The sequence below is a fragment of the Cylas formicarius genome, unplaced genomic scaffold (genome assembly GCF_029955315.1).
Source record: "Cylas formicarius isolate icCylForm1 unplaced genomic scaffold, icCylForm1.1 PGA_scaffold_7__23_contigs__length_41026272, whole genome shotgun sequence".
Taxonomy (NCBI): domain Eukaryota; kingdom Metazoa; phylum Arthropoda; class Insecta; order Coleoptera; family Brentidae; genus Cylas; species Cylas formicarius.
The window spans coordinates 5030191-5046192 of record NW_026844352.1 but is presented as its reverse complement, the minus strand read 5'-3'; the positions used below and the strand labels follow the sequence as shown (position 1 = coordinate 5046192).

At 35.2% G+C, this 16002-nt stretch overlaps 5 protein-coding genes across 9 annotated transcripts in view; 3 read left to right on the top strand and 2 right to left on the bottom strand.

The window, feature by feature from the left end:
• LOC132704993 (interference hedgehog-like) overlaps window positions 1-3889 on the top strand; it is a 90475-nt gene extending 86586 nt beyond the window's left edge. For 2 of the 3 annotated variants that reach the window (XM_060675368.1, XM_060675370.1), the window contains exon 12: window positions 3066-3889. In XM_060675368.1, the coding sequence (XP_060531351.1) occupies window positions 3066-3248 (183 nt within the window). In that variant the 3' untranslated portion in view covers window positions 3249-3889. Of the gene's footprint in view, window positions 1-3039 lie in introns of all 3 variants that reach the window. The other variant, XM_060675371.1, reaches the window with a different exon arrangement.
• A 2117-nt stretch (window positions 3890-6006) lies between these two features.
• LOC132704609 (uncharacterized) lies at window positions 6007-8060 on the bottom strand. The gene is made up of 5 exons (XM_060674716.1): window positions 7385-8060; window positions 7093-7331; window positions 6876-7024; window positions 6547-6817; window positions 6007-6495 (listed from the first exon to the last, which is right to left on the bottom strand). The coding sequence occupies exons 1-5, from the start codon at window positions 7428-7430 to the stop codon at window positions 6247-6249; spliced, it is 954 nt and encodes a 317-aa protein (XP_060530699.1). The 5' UTR covers window positions 7431-8060; the 3' UTR covers window positions 6007-6246.
• A 1214-nt stretch (window positions 8061-9274) lies between these two features.
• On the top strand, window positions 9275-11400 carry LOC132704839 (zinc finger protein 624-like). Its single transcript, XM_060675115.1, has 5 exons — window positions 9275-9399; window positions 9454-9581; window positions 9637-9979; window positions 10035-10503; window positions 10561-11400. Exons 2-5 carry the CDS (start codon window positions 9468-9470, stop codon window positions 11150-11152), a joined length of 1518 nt encoding a protein of 505 aa, XP_060531098.1. The 5' UTR covers window positions 9275-9399; window positions 9454-9467; the 3' UTR covers window positions 11153-11400.
• Window positions 11401-13326: 1926 nt separating this feature from the next.
• Window positions 13327-14559, bottom strand: LOC132704333 (NEDD4 family-interacting protein 2). The gene is made up of 5 exons (XM_060674269.1): window positions 14418-14559; window positions 14127-14366; window positions 13962-14076; window positions 13727-13912; window positions 13327-13676 (listed from the first exon to the last, which is right to left on the bottom strand). The coding sequence occupies exons 1-5, from the start codon at window positions 14469-14471 to the stop codon at window positions 13573-13575; spliced, it is 699 nt and encodes a 232-aa protein (XP_060530252.1). The 5' UTR covers window positions 14472-14559; the 3' UTR covers window positions 13327-13572.
• Window positions 14560-14605: 46 nt separating this feature from the next.
• Window positions 14606-16002, top strand: part of LOC132704331 (uncharacterized) — a 116032-nt gene continuing 114635 nt past the window's right edge. For 2 of the 3 annotated variants that reach the window (XM_060674265.1, XM_060674260.1), the window contains exon 1: window positions 15310-15588. The gene's annotated coding sequence lies outside the window, so the exon portion shown is untranslated. Of the gene's footprint in view, window positions 14703-15309; window positions 15589-16002 lie in introns of those variants that run through there. The other variant, XM_060674261.1, reaches the window with a different exon arrangement.

Here is a 16002-nt window from a genome sequence, read left to right as displayed (position 1 = left end):
TTTTGGCAAAATGCTTATTCAAATTGACTAAATGTAAATATCTCTCTTAATTACACCGATAGTGGGGGGTTGTTGATATATAAGTACATTTGAATTTGATACCGAAGTCAGTCTGTTTGTCACAATGTGTAACAAAGTGGTCACTATCGATGAAAACACGATTTTCGAAATAAAGAATTCAGGTGTCCGTTTCATCTTCAAGAACAAGCACATAGATTTTCAAGTCCAGGATTTTTGGGATTTTTTGTTCTTTCTGGAGGACGAGGTGGGAGAAATCATGTTCTGGAACGACATAACAGTCTACATCGGGAGCAGTATCGAGGTGACCTATTCGAACGAAGAAGAGAGCTGTGAGTTGATACTGAAACGGGATCATGGCGACGAAATTATCCTCGACCGCGATGAAGTAGAAAATCTCATGGACCAGAAACACCGCTTGTACGAAGCATTACGTTGTCTACATATGAGCTAATAAATATTTACTATTGTATCTATAGTTTTTCTTTTATTAAACCGTGATTATTGAGACACTCTGTATAAGTCACTCGACTTGTTTACCGACGACTCGATCCCCCGCGTCACCGCGCCACACCGTCTCCGCGCCGCACCGTCACCGCCCTCTACCGGGGGGGCCTACGACGGTCGGAGCGCGCGACATCTAGCAGCGACGGGCGGAACCGGGGCAAAACAGGACACTACACAAGCTGGGTGGGGGGCGGAGCGCACTCTGGTAGACAGGGGGGACACTAGGACGCCACGCGCGGGGGGCCCCCGCTGCGGGGGGGTTAGGAAATTGAGGTTATGTACGGTTTCTGTTGCTTATATCGGCACTATACATCTACTGAAATAGTATTAATTTTTTTTTTAATTAAAATATAAATAAAGTGCTGTTATTCGTTACAAGCTACTGTAGTATTTTCAGTGTACCGCATTACTTTAAACCGCCATGACAGTACTTTAGTACGTACTAGGACACAAATAATAGATGGCACTCGTAACAGTATACGCTACCTTCCCCTCTATTTTATACTCATTGGTTTCCACTTTATTGTTTTACGGAAAGCATGCGCTAGTACGATTTTTTGAGCTTATGGTTAAAATGGCGGATCGGCGCAAGTCTTTACGGTAAAAGAAAAGATAGAGATTATCGGAAGTATTGAGAGTGGCATCGGTAAGGCGGAAATTGCTAGACAAAAGAAATTGGCTATAACAACAATATCTACAATTTGGAGTAATCGTGAAAAGATCACGAAAGCAAGCGACTGTAAATCGCAAAGGATTCAGATGTAGATAAAGCTCGTTTGCGATGGTTTCAAGTTCGAAGTTCCGAAAATATTGTAATAGGTGGCCCAGTTCTGAAATCGAAAGCCGAAGAATTAGCCAGGGAATTACAGGGTGAGGATTTTAGTTGTTCTACAAGTTGGCTCGAGCGTTTTAAAGTTCATGACAACATAAACGTCGGAAAAATTTCTGGTGAAGCAGATGTTACCAAACAAGCTGTGCTGAATTGGTTACAGGATAAATGGCCCAGTATTGCACAAAATTGCAGCTCTGGGGATAGTTTCAGTGATGACGAGACTGGGCTATTTTACAAGATGACTCCAGATTGTACCCTTAAAATTAGAGGAGAAAGGTGTTTGGGTAGGAAGCAGTCGAAGTTAAGGGACACCAATAGAGTTTGTGCAAATATGACAGGAAGCGAAAAATGCAAACTTCTTGTTATTGGTAAATATGAACAACCGAGTTGCATGAAAAATGTGAAAAATCTCTCTGTTCTTTATAAGTCAACCCAAGGAGCGTGGATGACTTCATTAATTTTTTATAATTTATAAATATTGCTTTGGTTGACAATTGTGCAGCTCATCCAAAAAATATAATCCTTTCAAATATCAGATTAGAGTTTTTGCCTCTAAATAGCACCTTAGTCCAACCAATGGATGAGGGCATAATAAAATGCTTTAAGACATATTACCGCAGATATTTATTGTATTGTTTTGATAATAAGGAACCTTTCAACGTCGCTATCCTAGGCTCTATGAAATTACTTGCACAATGTTGGAATGATGTTACTTCAACCACTATTTCAAACTGCTTTCGACATGCAGATCTGATAAAGAGGAAGATGGAAGATGAATTTAATTCAGATGATGACTTACCTCTGATTCAGTGGTTTGAGAAGTACAAAAATAATGACCACGACTGGGAGGTTGCCCAGTGGTCGCCAACCTCTTCATTGTGTTGAACTACTTTATTAATTTTGGAATGAACAGTGAGCTATCCCCAAGGAATATTATAACAATTAGATTTTTTTGTGGAATTTTGAAGCTTCTCCGATTTTTGCAGTTTGTATTTTTAAAATTAAAATCGTTGTGAGAGCTACCAGAATTGTAATTCGTTGCGCAGTAACGGCAAAGATCGAACCAACATTGAAATGTATTTTTCTGAGCTGGATAGCTTCCCAACAGTTGATGATAATTTAATAACAATGGAGTTATTAACGGATAATGCTTTATTATTACTGAAATTTTACAGGAAAAAGATCCACAAAACTCTGGTAACAAGAGCGACCATGATGTTCAACAAATTTTTTACTATCTACTGATAATGTAACTGATGATGTTATGCAAGCGTCCTGGAAGGTTGAAAAGCACATCGAGAATATGAAATTTGTTTTGAGAAAAAATAAACAAAAATAACGAATTTTTTTTACACAAAAAGAATAAAATATGTATTTTTACTTGTATGTTGTAAAGTTTATATAGAGAGATAAGTTTCTTAGTTTAGTGTGTTTCGTTTTTTAGTACCTATATTAGTGTTTTAATTTTTTTTATAGCGTACTTCCGCTTATAGAGTACTCATTTTCTGGTCCCTAGGGGGTACTTTATAACCGGAGGTCACTGTAGATTGTTTGTTATATGATCCTAACATAGATGGAATATTGCAGATATTACTGCATTTTGACTAAGATCGGTCAATTGATATTCATTGTCGCGCATTATTTGTCATGATTAACTTTGAGTTAATTGCTCTCTATTCCAGCCAACTCTAGATCGGGTTTTTTCCAGAATCAGACGGCCATAGAGTTGCGAAATCTGGCCAACAACAATGTCCGGCATCAGCAGCACCCAACTAGCCAGAACGAGTTCCAGGATAACAATTTTGCATGCGAAACGCGAGAAAGAAAACGGAAAAACTCGAAAAATCTCAGTCGGTCAGCGGACAGCGATTCTGGGAGTAACTATGTTTGATTAAAATATTGTGATAAAGAACTTATTTTTCTGTATAATAATGACGATCACAAAGTCACAATTTGTGTAAACTTTTTGTAGGTAGTTGGTACTTAATTTTTGATGTTCAATGAAAGAAAAAACCGAAACATTTTTCTACTATTGTGCCACTATTTTCTTTAAAAAAATCGAACTTATTATTATGGCCCAGGATATCCACAATTTTTTAATAATGTCAATGTAATTTAACAGTATTAAAAGACTAATTAAAAATGTATGTCAAATCGAATTTTGAACTCCGGGTAAATTTTATAATTTATATATGCTCCTAAATGACTTGAAAAACTGTGATATTTTGTATGGTATTCTTTTCGAAGGTAATCGGCAGCTTATCTGTTAAGTCGGAGTATAATCTTCAATCTGCTGTAGATACTGAGTAATTTAAGCTTGTAAATATAATTATATTCCTCCTAGTGAAGCCCGTTAGATTTTTGTAAGCCCTAATGTAAACTATTTATAATTTTTTGCTTGCCACACACGACGCCAATTCTAACGAAATTACATGACACATATCCCAAGTGCCTCCATTAGACGAACAAATGTCACTAGCCTTAAGCAATTCGACAATTAATTTATTAAGTGCTTTCGTTTGTTTTACTTCGACGAGAATAAAGTTTTATATAAAAAAAGTTTGTTTTACTCTGCCTACCAAAAATCATGGTACCTATACTGTGACGCCAGTTAACTCATTTGGAAAGATCACCACTCATATAAGCCTGTGAATTAAGTTAATGTAATGTGAGGTTCCTGGAAAAGGTTTGGTATACAACCAAAGCGCTGAAAGGACACTAAAAATAAAAAATAGGTATTAGTTTACTTAAGCAAATTTTTGAGTAGGTCAGAATTTCCAAAAAATTACAGAATATTATTGTTTAAAGAATGTTCTATATATGGTTTTTTCTCGCACTTCATCACTTTGCTAGTAAAATCTGTAAACCTCTCTATTCTCTGTTTTTTTTTTCTACTTAAATTTGGCTTAATTTAATTTTAATGGGAAACCAAAGAGTATAAGATAAGTATACTGTTACGGATGCCATCTATTATTTGTGTCCAAGTACTAAAGTACTGTCATGGCGGCTTAAAGTAATGCGTCACACTGAAAAATACCACAGTAGCTTGTAACGGATAACAGTACTTTATTTTTATTATCATAAAAAAAAATTATCTTTTACCTTTTTTTTACTTTTAAAACTTTAAATTGAATTGAACCGTAAGTAAGCGTTTTCCGTTTTCATGACTGGACACAATCACTAGCGAAGTTGAATCTCGTGTACACTTTTTAACATTGCCACTAATGGGAGCCTTCCCCTCTACCTTATACTCTTTGTGGGAAACTTAGAACTCTTCCACAGAATGTGAACATTCATATTCTCGTAGAGTCCAACACAATCCAGAAAAGCCCAGTGACGTCAGATACGCAGAAGACGAATTTGAAACGGCTGTCGTTCGAAAATGTGGCCGCCATTGGCGTGGATCAATCAAATCGTTCCGGTTTACATTTTGTGGGTGCTTATATTTCGTTCATTTTTATAAATCATTATTGTCGTTTTTTTAATGAAATAATATTATTTCCATCCCATCCGACTTTTGAAAAGTTTCAGGAGATATTGACGATTTGATTTATTTTTCACAATGTATTTGTTTTTCATAAAAATCTGGTGAAAGCGCCAGGCATTGAACAATAAAATACATGTATCCTGATCCCAGATCACAGTTTTGTGAAACTGTATCGTCAGATATTGTGTAATGATAAAGCCAGGTTTTGTTGAAATGATACAATAAACAAACCAAATTGTAGGTATTGTAAAATAATCCCCGACCGATCAGGGAAAATAATAAACGTAGGCCTTATTTCTTCGACCAAAATTTTACTGGAACTCGGTATTTACAATTTCATCCAAATAACTTAATTCCTACCCTCGCATATTCTTTACCAAATCCAACAGGATGGTGCTCCACCCCCTTTTTCCTTGACAAGCGCATAAATATTTGAATACAGGATTTCCCTTCCAGTAGATTATCAGAGGAGTATCAATAGATCTGTATATATATATATATATATATATATATATATATATATATATATATATATATATATATATATATATATATATATATATATATATATATATATATATATATATATATATATATATATATATATATATATATATATATATATATATATATATATATATACATATAATTCGCCTTATTTCGTATTTAATTCCAATTTTTAAATGATCTAAATTTTGTGGTTTTTCCTTATATACTCTTGGTTTTAAACATTCCCATTGGAAAAAAATCCAGCGGAATAATATATGGAGATCTATTGATACTCCTCTGATAATCTACTGGAAGGGAAATCCTGTATTGAAATATTTATGCGCTTGTCAAGGAAAAAGGGGTGGAGCACCATCCTGTTGGATTTGGTAAAGAATATATATATATATATATATATATATATATATATATATATATATATATATATATATATATATATATATATTTTTTATTCTTTCAATCATAAAAGCGTGAAATGACACAGAATTCGAAGAGCGATTAAAAAAACTAAAGGTATAGACATCTAATTTTTGACTGTATATTTCCTATTAACTGCAAAAATTAGAAAGACAGTATTTTTTTTTTAATGAACTTGTTCCATATCATAAATATGGTTCTTCTTCTTTTACTTCTATTGGCCACATTTTTTTGTCATAAAATAAAAGTTGAAAAAGCTAGACTATTCCCAACATGTGTTTCTCAAACAATCGATGCCTCGTTTTGAAAATTTTTTGTAAACTTAAATAACATTTGTTTCAATGACAAAAACAGCGTAGACAAAATTAGTTCTATATTAACAATAAAACTTGTCAAACGAATTGTGATAATTAGGTCAACAAAAACGTGCTTCAAGACAACAGTTATAAATTTAAACCCAAAACTTAATAAATAAGTCTTACTGCTTCTTGAAGCTCTTTAATATTGGATATATATTATCGAAAGCTTCATATATTTCCTGTCGAACTTTGGCTCCTGTCAGTACCACTTTACCAGACACAAAAATTAGCAATACTATTCTTGGTTTGACCATACGGTAAATAAGGCCGGGAAAGAGTTCGGGCTCGTAAGAACTGAATGAGCTGTGGGTGAGCACTAGTCCTTCTAGTCGAATGGGGAACTTCACATCGCAACTCCCCACCATATTCTAAAAAGGTTAACATTATGTTTTTACAGTCACAATGTATTATATTCAAACCTGAATTTTGAAATCTAAGAACTTTGCGGGAAACCCCAGTTTCTGTATAATTCTTGCGTATTTACGGGCTGCCAGTCGGGAATCTTCTTCACTTTTGGCGCCCGTACACACCATCTTTCCAGAAGAAAATATCAAAGCAGTGGTCCGGGGTTCTCTTATTCTCATAATGACGGCAGCAAAACGTTTGGGGTTGTATTCGGCATTTCTTGCATGTAGAGCAATTTTTTTTAAGTCCAACTTGCAGTTTAAGTTCACCGTCGATACAATATTTCTAAAAATAAAAAGGCTAATAGTTATGGCAATTATATTAATTTGTGGAAAATACTAACTGGAGTTGTGGAACTATGCCCGGATCAGCTGAGTGTGGTGTCATCGGAGTCATGGGGGAAGGAGTTGCCGGACCAGTATGCGGAGTGGTTCCGGAGGCTCCGCCTGCTGTCCCTCCTAAATTTACCATTGGCGACATCATTGCATGTTGCTAAAATTGGTTAATAAACAATAAACCTAACAATTTCAAGACAATCACCTAGTACATGCTACACCTACCGGAGTTTGTGGTGTCATACCACTACCACTGACATTGCTCATGGGTAAAGCAAATCCGGTAACATACTTTGTGTGGGGCAATGTCATAGCATTGCCCATACCTAAACCAAGAGTTGGCGTTAAACCTCCCATGGGCGCCAACGGAGGTACTTGGCTTGTTGGAGGTTGGGATTGTTGTTGCTGTTGTAAGGCATTGGGAAGGATCTGTTGATCTTCTTCAGGTTGATGCAATGGAGTTCCTAAAACAATATACTGCATATGCATATTTCGGTATGCATATTTCCAATATTACCTATGCTGGGTATACTAAACCCAGGGCTAGGAAGCATCTGATCCATTCTGAATAATATTTTGTCCTTACTCTATTATTACTTATGTCATTATCACATAAAAACGACACATATACATAAACTGTTTCAGTAAACAATAAAATATATCAGTGTCACACGTAATTAAGCAAACTTTTCTATTAAGCCTGCTCCTTAAAGCTTCCAACCAACACCAAACAACTATTAAATGGCTAGTTTTGAAATTGTTTGTTTTCTTCCTTTTATTTGAAAGCTATGGAAATAAAACCGACTCACTTAATTGTACACTATTTTAGGTATTATGGTAAGACCAAAAAAAAAAGATAAATCAAAATGTGAAAATGGTAAATCTTCCAATTGAACTTGGAAGTGCCGTGTCCTAACTAAGTTTTAATTAAATCTTTTGTAAGAGTACATCAAAATAATTGGATACATTATACACGCATCTGCTTTAATAGTGTATATAGAATATGCAATTTCGAGATTTCCATTAGGTACGCATTTTTGAATATTAATTACTTTATATTTCATATATATTTAGGCTTTGCCATATAGATATTAGATAGTGTAGCGATTTCCACTCACACAACTTGTTTTTCTAAAACATTTAACCAGGTTTAGACACATTTTGCAAAAAAAATGCGGTAAAAATGCCGTCTCGAAAGTTACTACTGGTCTATCAGCGGCCATGTTGGTCATTTAATGCCGCATGGTCCTTGGTTATAAAATGAGACTTAGTGCAGTGAAGCGCATCAATTTTTACCGATGTAGGGCGAGCCACAATATTATCCATGTATGATAGTTACCAATATTGAGGTTCAGAGAAATTTGTCAGATTTGTCAAACTAAACTGGCCCACTTTTTACCTAATCAAAGTTAATTCTATTTAAAGAACGCTTGAGTTCACTGTGTCCGTGCGCCTTGTGATCTTGTGAAACTTAAACAAGAAGAGAAAAAATAGGGATGTTCGATAGTACTCAAATCTTTTGTCGATACTACTCAAATAAATACTCCTAAACTATCGATACTTACTCATATCGATACTTTTAGCACATTATTTTTTTTTTATTATTTTAAGGAATCTAACAATGAACATTGAAGGACAATAATTAAAACAATATTAAGAAGGAAAAGAAAACTTTTATTATAAAGGTTTGCGTCACGTTAAGCACGTACTTTAAACAAAAAACTCCATGATAACATTGGAATAATTAGCCGATGATTACTATAAATAAAATTATTCGTAAGCAATCTCTTGTGTTTGACAATTTATGTTGGTTGACAATGAAAAAAAATGAAGGGCGGACGTCTTTCTCGCTTTTGGCTTGGGCTCGGTCGAGTTCGGCTTGGCTGGCGCGAGACAACGCGTCATCATAGATCAGATAGGGACTATGTTTGTCTGATGCGTTCGGTGTTTTTTAAATGGTGAGGTTGATTCGATTTGATACCAAGTACTTTTGTTTCGATACCGAGTAAGTATCGCAAGATTGATTCGATGCTATAAATACTTGGTATCGAATTAAAAGTATCGAGTACCTACTCGTATTTACTGGTATCGGAATATCCCTATGGAAAAATATTGTGGAGACACCTCCGTTCTCTCCCGTTTCCGGATTGGCATGGTTGGTCCGCGGGGAAGTGGGGGAGGTCGTTTTTGTGTTATCTGTCAAAGTCCTATATTGGAAGCTGAGAATAAATGTTGGTAATAGCTATTTTTAGCTTTTTTTTGTTAATTGTTGGTCTGTGACCAAAAGAAAAAATCCTCGACGGACGTCGGTAATAGGCGATTGGCCATAGTAGTCCTGCCCAACTGTTTGTAAATTGCAAAAAGAAGAAGAAATACTGTGGAAATGGAGAACACTACTAAAAAGTATGTTTTCTTTACGGATGCATCTCTTTCTGACACACGAAATGATTCACGGTCTTTATCAGTTAACAAAACTGACAGAAGCCTTGATACAATTATGAGTTATTTATCTATGAGGTTCAGCAATTAAAGGTCGGAAGCGCTATTTTTGTTTGAGAATTTCAGTAAAAACAATTAATTTTGAAGGGTTTAAATACATCATGGAGTGCATGTTCTGTAAGCGAACAGGTGAGAGGACCTTTAACCTCTATTCTCAATATGGGAACGCTCCTAATAGCATTAGAGATGATATGGTCGAACTTTTTGGACTTGAGGTAAACTGAAGACATTTTTTATTAAAACACCTTACTTCTATGTTTTATACATTAGATCGAATCTTATTTGGACGAAATGGAAGATTATGTATGTAATGTATGCATGAATATGCTGGACAACATTACAAAGATGAGACGCTATATGATGAATATCATCAGATCTCCACGAGAGTACAAGTACGCGATGAAATTCGGAAGGTTCTGGGACGCATTCGCATCATACAAATTCAATGAATGTGATTTTGACGCTGAATTAATTACCCCTAGCAGGACACCGACTCCACTTCTCAAGTCTAGGACTCCTAAATCATCCAGTTTAGTTACCCACAGAGTTTCTAGGGAGTATGATGACCCGCTAGACGAAGCTGTTGGCAAAAGCGAACAGCACAGAAGTGAAAGTAGGTTATCTATTTAATGCTATGGGAGGCTATTGTAAAGTTTTAAATTTTTTAGGTCGGTCAAGTTCAAGAAGCTGTGAAAGATCCGACGATGAGGTAAAGAAATATTTTGTGAACACAAAGAAAAAGAAATTGAGAGGTCATAACTGGTCAAGGAGAAGCCGTAGAAGGGACGGGTTATCGTCCTCAGGTTCTACTCACCGGACTCCGAGCCACACCCCAAAGTCCCGACAAATAAGAAGTGCACAAAGTGCAGGCAAGGACTGGACCCCAAAGCCAATAATCCTTGAATATGATATAAACGGAGAGTTATTAAGAAAAAGAACCCGGTCCGTCAATCATTTGGAGAAATTACAAGAGGAAAGGAAGTACCGAGAAAGCAGCAAAGTATATCAATGTGAGGATGACAGCGATTGTTCTGTTTATATGGAGGATCTAAAATTGTTTACTGACCATAGGATTTCTGAACATGGAAAATTGGCATTGTACCCTTGTTTGGAATGCTCAGCAACCTACACTACCCCGTTAGTAGTTCATATTTTGTAGGGATTAAATCAGTTTATGAATTGTTTTAATTTTAGTTCTCATTTAAGAATTCACGAAAAATGTCATGATTTGACACCCCGTTTATGTTTGATGTGTGGCTCCTTAATTGATAATTTCGTGGACCTACAGAAGCACCTGGACGAGCACTTGGAGTATTCAACTCCATGTGCTTATTGCGATTTTTCTTTTACAAGTAAATTAATTTTAGAAAAGCATGTCCAAACGTCCCACTTAGGTAAGAAGCACAGAATTTATCGCCGACCAAAACCTTGCATATTAGAGAAGATCGATAGTGGTATCGCAATAAATGACGAAGGTCTGTCGGACAATGAAGAGAAAAACTATGAGGGTAGGATCTATATTTTGGCATTAAAAAAACAGCATTCTGTAAGTATGAAGAAGGTTGCAAGAAACTCAGAGATGGAAATTGTTGGTGATGTTAGTGAAAGACTAAGTGATGTACTGGATTTAGTGGAAAAAAACAGTGCGGAAGATTTAAACAAATGCAACAACCCCATGTTAAATGATTACTGTCCAGAAAGTGATGGGAATGACGTAGATCAGAACTTTGAGAACAACATGCAACCAGAAGTTATTTCAGATGACTCAACCAGTGAAATTAGCTAAAAAAAAATTGACATATAAAAGTTGTGTGTGCCGCCTCATTTACAAGGTAGGCTGTAAAAAGGGCTGATTGATTTTCCCGTACAAGATGTTGTTTATTGTTTAAAACTCTGAAATTTAAAGTTATAATAATTTTTCCACGATTATAAGAAGCAAACATCCTTTAATGAGGTTAAAATCTGAACATTGTACATAATTTTATTCGACATCTATAACTTTATTATAGCCAATTTGATTTATAAATAAATATTGTTTTTAATTTGCATTTGTAAAGTATTTTAGATGTGAATGTTTATGTAGAAGGCAGCCAGCTACAGCAGGTTTTTACACTTTTCTTGGGTTATGAATTTTCTTATTCTATTTCTCAAGGAAGTAAAATGTTTCACGGTTCACTTTTTCGACCAAAATAGATAATATGAGTATTTTTTGGGTGGGCTTTGCCGCGTCTTTGCGTCTTTACTAAGAGAAATTTAGAACCACTTTAATAGATATAATATTCCCTTTAAATTTGAGCTTAACTAACTTGTTCGATAGTTTACTACGTCGTTGTGTAATAGAAATATACATTTCAATGCGTATAGCTGGTCCATAGTACGCAAAAAACCCAATGCGCTTCCGGCGGCTATGATATTTTAGTAGAGGTGGGAATAATCTTGAGCGCTAGATTATTCCCACCTCGCTAACCTGCATTTTGCTCCATTTGCTTCCGAACATACATACACTTAATTCCTTTTTCTCCGAACATTTAACGAGATTTTGAGAATATACAGCCCCAAAGCGTGTTCTACGCTGAAACATGTTGAAAGCCGCTCGTCTTATTGGTTGAAAATGAAATTTCAGATGACCGCGCCATTACTATTTTTTATTTCAACGTTGCTTCAAAAATCAGCAAATCAACCAGCATATCGATAAAATGCATATAGCAATCAAATAAATTAAGGGTGGTTAATACCGTAAAATTGACGTGTCTCAGGCGGCTATGACATTTACGTAAAGAAGGAAAGATTTTCCACGTATGCGTGTAAATTTTACGCACGTTAATCAATCTTTTTCAAACGCACAACTCATTTCTTGAAAATCTAGTGGTTTGTGAGCATAGTTCGAATAAATATTTAGCGGCCATATTAATTGTTGACCGTCGCAGGGCATAATAATAATTTTTCAATGCCGCGGATATGATTGAATGTTATGGTGGAGTATCGAAATGACTCGCGCATGCGCAAGATATTGCTAAACGATCAACGTGGGGACTTGTAGTTCCTCAATGTGACAGTTTTTAATTTGAACGCGTAATTTTTTCGGCAGTATTTTGTCGAAATATACAAAAGTTTCAGGAAAAAAAAAGAATCCAATGCGTGAAGATTACTAACTGGCGCAGAGTGCAGGTTGGTGAAATTTATCGGCATGCGCAGAAGATTATACCCTTCCTTGAAAAGTGCGTCAATTTTATGTGGACAGTTAGGGGAATAAAACAAATAAACGTCAACTAGTTTTTTATAATCCACATTTAAGAGTAGAAGATTGCAATAATTGACTTAAGCCAATACCCATATTCTTGAAATAATTTTGCTCTAGTAAAGACAGAATAAACAAAAAACTATAATACCGTTTTAACAAAAACCTGCAATAATGTAGCAACTTCGTAATTCCTCAAAAAATGATAGTAAATTTGGTCACTCTCCTACACATCCACAATTGGAAAAAATCTACATTTAACAATTATTTTGTGCTAGATTGAAGCGTCCATTAAGTAATATCTCGATCAAGTTTCATCTAAATATATACTATTTACACTACTCGATGTTCGTGTTTCAGTACAATACTCTAGTTTGACAGACCTGTCTTTCAAGTTTGATTTAGTTTTGATGAATTTTCACATCAAATCATATCAATCCGTCATTTCCAAATTTCTTACTCATTTACAGCATAAAAAGTGAACAAAACAGTAAGCTGCGAAAATATTGTTTTTTTTTTAAATACACACTTTGAAAAAAAAAAATCTCGCAAGTGTATTAAAAAATCTTTTCATAATTTTCGTCTTTGAAAATACAGTTTTTATTTTTCTGATTATTTTTTTTTTTAAACCGGCTTTATGTTGTAATGTCTCTATCTCTTTATAAAATGAAACACGTAATTTATAAAATGTAGCATTAAGTGTTGACTACTATTAAAACTGCTTAAATTTAAAAAACTTTTAATTAGTAGTTTTTAGGTACAATTAAACTGATTTCTCTTACTATATTAATGATAATGAAAATCTATAAGAAATTTGGAAACAACCCAAATGTACAGCAACTTCACTCCAATGCTACTCTAAGTTTTGTGTCTTAAGAGGAATGATATCCACTTCTATATATTACAGGAGATACATAATAAATCACATTGGTAGTGTTTAACTAAATCCAAGTTTTTAAGTACCAAGCTTAATAAAAGAACAACAGTCGCTCTTGATGGCTGGCAGACAGCATGTGCCAGCCTCTTTTGATACTCAAGTACTGTAGAATTGCTCGTATACATATTATAAGACCTGGAAAAAGATGTTAATAAAATATTCTAATTTATTTTCATTCTAATTACCAAACGTCATTATCAGCCACCACAGCCAACTGTTATCTTTGGACGCTAATTCTGTCGAATGCTGGACTATAAATGTCCACTTGGCAAGGGACAAACCAAATCCAGACAGGGCGCCATATCTGGACGCGATGGTGTGGCAAAAGCACATTAGTAGCAAAAACCCTATCCAGTTAAAAATAAAAGCAACTGAAAGAAATCAGTATAACATTTGTGATGGTTTTTGTAATAAACTCACCAAAAAATGCAATATAAAACATAAAATCAGTGCCCAACAAGGTGGTGTCGACTTCTTCTCCCGTTTCATTATCCAAGGTTAAAATCCTTTGACAAGGAGGTCGAAATTGAGATGTCTAAATAAAGGTAAATATTAAAGCAAAATTTAGCTTGTTGTACAACTTACAATAGTCGGAGTATTTATGGGTACAGACAATCCTTCTTCTAGTTTTTCCCTCTGGACTTCTTCGTATGTCGGTAATTTGGTGGTTTTGGTGACCTCTTCATAGGGAGGAGGTGCATAATAGTCTGCTTTTGGGGGAGGAATTTCATCCAATGACGAGCTGGCTAGGACATTTGTAGCCCCATTATCTCGTGCAAGACTGGGCGATGTCACCACAGTAGGACTTACTGTTTGCGTTGTGTGCTAAAATCACCAAATATCGGTAAATAACATGCCAAGTATGTAATTGTTTACCACTTCGGCTGGTTCTTGAGATGCTGATTCTTGATCTGACACTGAACGCTCCATTGTCGGTACTAGGCACAATGTTTTATAGACAAAATTATATCATATTTCTTAATGTAACTTTTGCTAATGCAACAATAGATTGATTAACGGAGAATGTCATGAAAAAATCAATCTGTCATACGCGAGTTGAGTTCGTTTCGCTGAAGTGCTGCATTTCCGAATTCGTGAAAAAGAGAGAAAAGAAATAGCTACTAACGCGTTAGACAAGGATCGTGCACCCAAGTCAGGCGGGTAAGCAAGATTGCGTTTTTTTTTAACAAATCAATTTTAACAAAACATCCAGCGATGTCTTTAGAGATCAACACACGAAATTCTTTACGATTTTCATTTATCGTTTTGGTACACCATAGACTTGAGCGAGATAGTACAGAGTTCAGAAATCTACAGTACAGCTGTTTTTAAGTCGTTTAGGTACCGCAAGAGGACGTGCTTTTAAGGCCCTGTTGCCAAGATATAGAACATACATTTTTTTTAGATTTCAACTCTTTCCCTCTGGCGCTAAATCGTCTTGAAATTTAGATAATGTTGTAAAATAATACAATTTTCAAATGATGTTCTAAAAGGTATTGTATTCGGCTAGGCAAATAATATTTATGTTATACATTTTTTAAGATGGCTAGATTAAAAAGTAAATTTTCTAATTTATTTATTTTTTGATATTTTTATTTTAATAATCAGTTTGGAAATTATTGTGATGGCGTTAAAGTCAAAACGGCTTGGTTAAATTCTGTCGGTAAGCTTCAGGAGTCTTATTCATCGGTAAAATTACCTGTGGCAACGCTGGTAACCAAGAGAAAGGAGCATTGCAATGTCAACATAGTCAACAGTTGACGTGCAATGTTGTCGTGATGTGCAGACGTAGCTTGTGGTGCCGTTGCGAAGAAGCGTGTGTGTAGTGCGCCAAACTTGGTCGAAATACAAATATTGAGACTTCAGAAAAAACACATTTTTCCGGATATCCATGCCTTTCGGCTTTTAACGGGCGTGGAATATCGGAATTTGTCGTAATTTTCCTCTAAAATTGAATTAAAAGCGGTTTGAAAACTTGTTTGGTGCGTGTTTCCACACGGATTCTTCCTTGGGATGATCAAAAATATACCGAGGAATTGCTCTCAAGGTTTGTAAAATTTGTAATTTGACTTTTACTGGGAATTAAGCAGTTGCCATTTCGTTGGTTGATTCACTGATATTTCGAAGTTCGAAGCTCCAGCTTGTGTACCGTTATGTTGTCTTCTTGGAATTTAGGAACAACTAATTTTTGAGATCACTTGTAAAATCCACATAACAATTTGCAATTTTAATATGAAGTGTTTTTGTTTATTTAAACGAGTCACTGCAACTGTTTCGTCACTGACATATCTCCTTACAAAAATTTTGTTTCAATATTTCGAGAATTAATGACCGTGTGGCAAACTAAAAGCAAACTCGTACTGTTTAAGCATAGGTATACCTTATTTTAAGGTCTAAGTAATATGGCAGGTACTGGTACTGGTCTCCCATTTCTTATCCCGCTATAGAGCAACAGGTGATA

Bases quoted from the DNA above. Each gene is read 5' to 3' on its own strand.
- LOC132704609 (XM_060674716.1), bottom strand. From the start codon at position 7,430: ATGGATCAGATGCTTCCTAGCCCTGGGTTTAGTATACCCAGCATAG. The intron at 6,818-6,875 runs GTTAGTATTTTC...TTTTATTTTTAG, and splicing joins GGCATAGTTCCACAACTCCA to AAATATTGTATCGACGGTGA. The intron at 6,496-6,546 runs GTTTGAATATAA...TAACCTTTTTAG, and splicing joins TCTTAGATTTCAAAATTCAG to AATATGGTGGGGAGTTGCGA.
- LOC132704333 (XM_060674269.1), bottom strand. From the start codon at position 14,471: ATGGAGCGTTCAGTGTCAGATCAAGAATCAGCATCTCAAGAACCAGCC. The intron at 14,077-14,126 runs GTAAGTTGTACA...ACCTTTATTTAG, and splicing joins CCATAAATACTCCGACTATT to ACATCTCAATTTCGACCTCC. The intron at 13,913-13,961 runs GTGAGTTTATTA...GATTTCTTTCAG, and splicing joins GTTTTATATTGCATTTTTTG to TTGCTTTTATTTTTAACTGG.
- LOC132704839 (XM_060675115.1), top strand. From the start codon at position 9,468: ATGGAGTGCATGTTCTGTAAGCGAACAGGTGAGAGGACCTTTAACCTC. The intron at 9,582-9,636 runs GTAAACTGAAGA...TTTATACATTAG, and splicing joins TCGAACTTTTTGGACTTGAG to ATCGAATCTTATTTGGACGA. The intron at 9,980-10,034 runs GTAGGTTATCTA...TAAATTTTTTAG, and splicing joins CGAACAGCACAGAAGTGAAA to GTCGGTCAAGTTCAAGAAGC.